The sequence below is a fragment of the Tachysurus vachellii genome, chromosome 26 (genome assembly GCF_030014155.1).
Source record: "Tachysurus vachellii isolate PV-2020 chromosome 26, HZAU_Pvac_v1, whole genome shotgun sequence".
NCBI lineage: Eukaryota > Metazoa > Chordata > Actinopteri > Siluriformes > Bagridae > Tachysurus > Tachysurus vachellii.
The window spans coordinates 1,037,197-1,044,696 of NC_083485.1; the positions used below are offsets into that span (position 1 = coordinate 1,037,197).

Consider the following 7,500-nt stretch of genomic DNA (forward strand, 5'->3'; position numbering starts at 1 on the left):
ATTTATTTATTTATTTATTTATTTATTTGTTCATTCAGGAGGTATTCAGTGAGTCATTTACTGAGTTACTTACTGAGTCATTTACTAAGTTACTTACTGAGTCATTTACTAAGTTACTTACTGAGTCATTTACTAAGTTACTTACTGAGTCATTTACTGAGTTACTTACTGAGTCATTTACTAAGTTACTTACTGAGTCATTTACTAAGTTACTTACTGAGTCATTTACTGAGTTACTTATTGAGTCATTTACTGAGTTAATTACTGAGTCATTTAATACTAAGTTACTTAATGAGTCATTTACTGAGTTACTTACTGAGTCATTTACTAAGTTACTTACTGAGTCATTTACTAAGTTACTTACTGAGTCATTTACTAAGTTACTTACTGAGTCATTTACTAAGTTACTTACTGAGTCATTTACTAAGTTACTTACTGAGTCATTTACTGAGTTACTTATTGAGTCATTTACTGAGTTACTTACTGAGTCATTTACTAAGTTACTTACTGAGTCATTTACTAAGTTACTTACTGAGTCATTTACTGAGTTACTTATTGAGTCATTTACTGAGTTAATTACTGAGTCATTTAATACTAAGTTACTTAATGAGTCATTTACTGAGTTACTTACTGAGTCATTTACTAAGTTACTTACTGAGTCATTTACTAAGTTATTTACTGAGTCATTTACTAAGTTACTGAGTCATTTACTGAGTCATTTACTGAGCTATTCAGTGAGTCAGAACTATTATTATTATTATTATATTTTCCTATCCATCACTGGCTATAATCTACATGCTTGACTATTCTTTGTGACTGAAGTCACACTTCCCCTTTATCTTGATCTTTTTGCCTTCTGACTCTCGGAGGTTTAGGGCTGTGTGATTAGTTCCAGCTTTAACAAACCTCAACATCGATCTCAGATGCACATTTTGTTCTCTTGCGCAGTTCCTCATCATGTCCATGCATCTGGCTCTAAATTCGTTTTTAACTCAGACCAATTTGAAACCTTGTGTGTGATTAGGAAATTGAAGTGGCCATTACAGATGTAAAAGATGATAAAAGCCCGGGCCGTGACACAGGGAAGATTTACCGAGGTAATATCGCCTCCATTATTACGACTATATCTTTTACATCCAGCTTTTTGAGCTCCCTCTTGGAGAGACGCCATCATAAGTGTTATTCATAAAGAAGGGAAGGAACCCGCTGGTTAGAGTTCATCTGGAACAATTCCTCTCCTCGACGGGATCTGAAAACACCTTACTCAGGTAAAAGTAGTCTTACTTTATAAATAAAAGTCTGTGGTCAGCAAGGGGAAGTGTCTCAGGGCAAGCGTTCATCTGGGAACTGAGGAATAAACCACACGGTGTTGTGCAGCTGAAGTAAAATAATCATCTCCAAGTGACGTGACTCCTGAGCTCACCACCATGAGAGCAAGCGCTTGGGTTTTGTATGTTAATAAACTTTTGGTCAGGTGGCACTGCAAGGTCCATCGCTCTCGCTGGGTTCTTTGGGCAGCAGCCGACGTAACGCTAGCCAATCATTTGTGATATTATGGATTAGCTTTCCGTAGCTGGCATGGCGCAGTCTGTCCTGTGTATCGACTGAGGTATAAAAATACCGAGATATCCAATGCCTTCTGTCCGCCGTGTAATGTGTGGTCAAGCTCAATTTGATGCAGGGTTTCAGCATTGACGTCAACGGCCTCGGTTTTATTTACATTACATTTTGAGCGAGCGCTAACTGCAACGAGGCATCGTTTATGTGCTTCCTCACCAGCCAGCGTTCGGCTCCGAACCCCGCAGCTTCTAGCTACACCGAGCAGAAAGACGGATAGAGACCGAACGCCGGTGTGGTGTGAAGTGTGAAGTCTAATTACAGCTCAACTTGGAGATGATTTCATTCAGAGTTCTTTCCAAGCTGTAAACGTGTTTGTCGTGTTGCTTCAAGAGCCAATGAAACAAACACGGGGATAAATTCAACCTAACTGACTAAAGTGTGCAAAACAGTTTGTAATCGAAATCATCATTAACATCAGACTTACACACTCTCAGAGATTTCAACCCTTTTTTACCAGAACACCAGTGGAACGGAGATGGACCTGTGAGGTCCTCAGATCACTGGTCTGTTTCTACCTGAGTTTACGCAGACTTCCTAACGTTGCTCCCGAACTCTAGCGGAACGTTCACACACGCTCCGGGGATTGTTTACGTTTTAGAACAGCGAGGTCATTTTGTGTTGTTGTGTGTAATAATAATAATACGCTGGTGTGTTTATTTCCCCGTCACGTTTTCACGCCTGTACAAACGATTTGTTTTCCGTGACTCACTTTTCTCCTCACTGTTGAAGCTAATTACTTCATTCAGAAATGTTTACTTGACCCTTTTTTTCACAGCTAATCTGCATCTAACTTCCTCCTTTAATATTAATCAATCTTTAGTTCTGCTGGATTTCTAGTCTATAATAATAATAATAAATAATAAATAATAATAATGTTTTTTTTATAAATGTGTATTTCAGTGCTGATGTTGTCTGGCTCTGTGTTTTTCTTCTTCATTGTACTGCGTAAATTGAATTTCTCAGAGCTTTGTATGTCGGCTGATGCTTTTTATTTTGATTTTTTTTTCAAGTGTTTTTGTCCTTCGGCTGCGTTTTCTTTTTTTTTTCCCTCGACCTCTCAGAGTCAGAAAGAAGAAAGGACTCTATTATACGCCGAAAACTCTTTTTTTTTTTTTAGCGCTGTGAGCTCCGGTAGAAAGGTGTATTATGTTGCCGTGGCGATGCAGTAAATAAATGCATCTGATATATCCTGCATGTTTCATTATCTTTAATGAATTGTGTATCAGTGATTTATTAGAATAAAAGTTTTAGCTGATTCACGTTTTATAAGAACGAGATTAACGTTTTCTGTGAATATTAACACCGCGATCGTGCTGCTGGCTTCACTGATATTTTTTTTATTTCTGGATTTTTATCCTGCAGAATTATTTCAGTGAATTGTGTTAGACGTGATGCGGTTGTGAGGGAGGAGCTGCACCATGAGGTGACATTACTGCTGATGTTCTGGGTTTTGTTTTTAAATCCCGTGACATGACCAAACAGCATTTTCGAGGCAGGAGGAAAGTCTCAGCATTTTAGTGAAAGACGTGTTTTGTCTTTTGAAGTGATTCATGCAGATGAATCATGAGCAAGGACATGAGCTAACAAGTTTAAAGAAAGAAGGTCAGGTTTTATTTCAGCTGGTGTTTTGAGGACAACTACATTGTGAGAGTGATGACAGTGATGAGGAACGTAAGAACAGGTCACTGATCCTTTCAGAAGTTAAGTGCACTGTGTGAGAGATGAGTCTTACTGCTGAGTCACGCTATTTGTCTTACCGCGAGCGAGCGAGTCAGCGAGGAACCAGGAAGTGATGCGTCCTGCTTTTATTTCTCATCCATTTCACTTCAGCAGCAGTAAAAGGGTTAAAAGTGAAAGAAGGAAAGATGAAATATTTGTTTGGTAAAATGAGCGTTTCATCTCCTGCTCCATCGGAGAACGAGTTAATATTAGAAAAGTTAGCGACTGTGAGCTCATTAGCTAGAGACGCAGTGAAGCCTAGTGCTCCAGATAACCCTATCTGTATCCTCATTCAGATTTAATTAAGAACTGTAGAGCTAGAAAACAATGCTGGAATAAAAGCTGACAGAATGTCAGCAGCGGCTCCGTCTCCTCAGAAACATCGCTCCGGTTCAAAGGTGGTCTCAAGGAGGCGTGTGGACTGGACTGTTTGTATTTAATTTATATATGCTATATATATTGTTCTAGATCACTGTACCATTGATCCAGGTCTGTCTGGATTGATCTGAAATGATGGAGATAATTTTAGGTCATTTTACTGACACGCTTTTCATCATTCTGAAGAATTCTGCTTGATGTTCTAGATCAATCCGGATCATAGCAGGCCATTCTAGATCATGCTGATCATTCTAGATCTCGAATATTTCTAGGTCGTTCGAGACCATTCTAGGTTCTAGACAACCACAGAGCAATCCAGACAGTTCTGCGTGAAGCTGGGTGACTTTGTGTCACTGCAGGTCATTCCAGATCATGTTCTCCATCGATCTTGGTCATTATAGTGCATGTTCCGTTTTTCTGTATTATTCAAGGTTCTTCTGGAGCATTTAAAGTCATCACTGTAAATAATTCTAGCTCACTCCTGAACTTTCTAAACAAATCCTCGTTAGTCTAGATAACTCTAGATGCCATGATAGGTTATTCTTTAGAATTCTGGATCGTTCCAGAGCACCGTAGGCCGTTTTAGGTCAATCTAGGTGACTGTACGAGGATTCTAGATCATTCTGTGTAGGTTGTTGTGTGTTGTACTGTGCCATGTTACGTTAACCTGTTTTAGAGACGTTGTTCCAGAACATTCTAAAAATGTTTTGATACATTCATTCATTCATCTTCTACCGCTTATCCGAACTACCTCGGGTCACGGGGAGCCTGTGCCTATCTCAGGCGTCATCAGGCATCAAGGCAGGATACACCCTGGACGGAGTGCCAACCCATCACAGGGCACACACACACACACTACGGACAATTTTCCAGAGATGCCAATCAACCTACCATGCATGTCTTTGGACCGGGGGAGGAAACCGGAGTACCCGGAGGAAACCCCCGAGGCACGGGGAGAACATGCAAACTCAACACACACAAGGCGGAGGCGGGAATCGAACCCCCAACCCTGGAGGTGTGAGGCGAACGTGCTAACCACTAAGACACCGTGACCCTGTTTTGATACATTTCTGTATATATATATATATAGTTCTACAACATTGGACCAGCAAAATGTGGGTAAAAGGTCACTGGTGTATGTCATTCATCTTCAATGATTACTGAATGGAGTCTTATACCTGTCTGAGGATCCAGCGGGTGACATTAAGGACTTTTAGCTCTGGAGCCGAGCGCTACGGCACGATTAAGGTGTGTTTTCTTTACTGCGGCGTAAATCAAACTCCATGAAACTTCAAATCTGACAGTTTTTGTTGAAGCTCGAGCTCAGGGCAGCATTGCAAATGGTGGCATTTCAAAATGGCACAGTTCATTTCAGCAAGAAAAATAAATAAAAATAAATAATAAATAAATAAAATAACAAAGTTAGCCTTCAACCTGACTAGCACAAGTGACCGGAGTGGCCTTTCGGAGGACGACTTGTTCTCGCTCCTCCGTTAGAGAAACAAGGCAGTAAATAAGAAAACACATCTCGCATATCTCTGAGCCATCTACAGCGCCGCGTCTCACAGCTCGGCCCAGACTAATATAATAAATTAAGTTTTTAACATAGCCTGTGGGGGTAAAATCCTGACTGTGTTTGCAGAAAGAAAAAAGGCCACACTGGCTTTAAACGAGCGCCCAAATGCAAATGACTCGCTTGTGAAATTACATCCTCTGGCAACTCTGAAAGAATAACTTTCTATGGTGGAGCAGACGGGTTGTTCTTAACACACACACACACACACACACACACACACACACATATATATATATATATATAAAATCAATAGCTTTCACCCCGAAACACAGCTACGTTACTGAATCTAAATCAGAGGAAGCTCTAAAGCAGCCTGGCTAAATTTACATAATTACATGTTTTTGCTGTTCGAACTCATCAGCGCTGACTGATGAGGTGTGCGAAAGCTGGAAAAACACTAGACAACAGAAGAGCTGACAGCGACGCCCGTGACCTATTTGGCTTCGGAGGCGAAATTTTACTGGCCTTGTAATATCACATAGTTAGTATCTTTGTATTGCTGCCTGTGACCTATTTTGTGATGCGTATTTTAAGACATTATTTTATTTATTGCTGTAATTAGAGCTTGGTTTCGTCTACACAGCTAACACACCTTTCCACAGGGCTGTAATATACCGTGTCACCTGCTGTTTGTGTCTTAGATATTGTCAGTGTACAGTATACAGTAATAAGCACAAAGCTGTGGGGTTTAATGTTTAATGGGGTGTGTGTGTGTGTGTGTGTGTGTGTGTGTGTGTGGCGATGCACAGCGACCAGGTTTACTTGCTTGCTCATAATCTGTTAATAATCCATCTGACAGCTCAGCAACATCCACGTTGTAACACAGCGGCCAGTCTCAGTCTGACTCCTTTAACGATATCTTAAAGATCCCCATGCTGACTGATCCCCATGTTAACTGATCCCCATGTTAACTGATCCCCATGCTGACTGATCCCCATGTTGACTGATCCCCATGTTGACTGATCCCCATGTTGACTGATCCCCATGTTAACTGATCCCCATGCTGACTGATCCCCATGTTGACTGATCCCCATGTTAACTGATCCCCATGCTGACTGATCCCCATGTTGACTGATCCCCATGTTGACTGATCCCCATGTTGACTGATCCCCATGTTAACTGATCCCCATGCTGACTGATCCCCATGTTAACTGATCCCCATGTTGACTGATCCCCATGTTGACTGATCCCCATGTTAACTGATCTCCATGCTGACTGATCCCCATTTTGACTGATCCCCATGTTAACTGATCCCCATGTTGACTGATCCCCATGTTAACTGATCCCCATGCTGACTGATCCCCATGCTGACTGATCCCCATGCTGACTAATCACAATGTGACTCAGAGGTCACTGGGGAGGTTGTGATGGTTATCAGAACGACACAGTTACAGCACATGTATAGTCACTGTGTCTCACTGGGAGACGTATCAGCACCTTCTAGACTCTTCTGGAGCATTCAAGAAGTCCTCTTAGCTCATTCTGACTGCTGTGGGTCTATCAAGATTAGTTTAGATCACTCCAGGTCAATCCAGAACTACATCTAAATCAGATCTAGATCATCAGACACTAAATCACTGTCGAGTGCTCTAGATCATTCCAGCTTTTCTAGATGGTGATCCAGGTCAGTCTAGATGGTGATCCAGGTCAGTCTAGATGGTGATCCAGGTCAGTCTAGATGGTGATCCAGGTCAGTCTAGATGGTGATCCAGGTCAGTCTAGATGGTCGTAAAGACCACCGTTGAGGTTATTCTAGATCACTCTGAATGACCTGCTCAGTCGTTTCACTCATACACTATTGTATATTCTATATATATTTATTCTAATTTTGTAGATAAGGACGTGTGGCCCCGTGGGCGTGGCTACGATGTGGGCGAGGTTGAGGTCAAAGGTCGGCTCCTCCAAGTCATTCCACCAGGCAGCTTCTGGAGATTCAGCATGGCTCTTCAGCATCCAGAGTTCATCCGATTTAACGTCACACACACACACACTGCACTGCTGGGCATCTATGGCCGGAGAAACACACCACCTACACACACGCAGGTATGTACACACACACACACACACACACACACACACACACAAATTGAGGTAATACATACATACACACATACAAACAGAGAGTAAAGGACTAACATTTAGATAAAGACACACACATGCACACACACACACACACACACATGCACACACACACGGTTTAGGAGCCA

At 41.5% G+C, this 7,500-nt stretch overlaps 1 protein-coding gene across 1 annotated transcript in view; it reads left to right on the plus strand.

The window, feature by feature from the left end:
- The window catches only part of tenm1 (teneurin transmembrane protein 1), a 125,564-nt gene that overhangs the window by 84,967 nt on the left and 33,097 nt on the right, over positions 1-7,500 (plus strand). Inside the window, exon 7 of the mRNA XM_060862401.1 lies at positions 7,128-7,336. Within this exon, the coding sequence (XP_060718384.1) occupies positions 7,128-7,336 (209 nt within the window). The remainder of the gene's footprint in view (positions 1-7,127; positions 7,337-7,500) is intronic.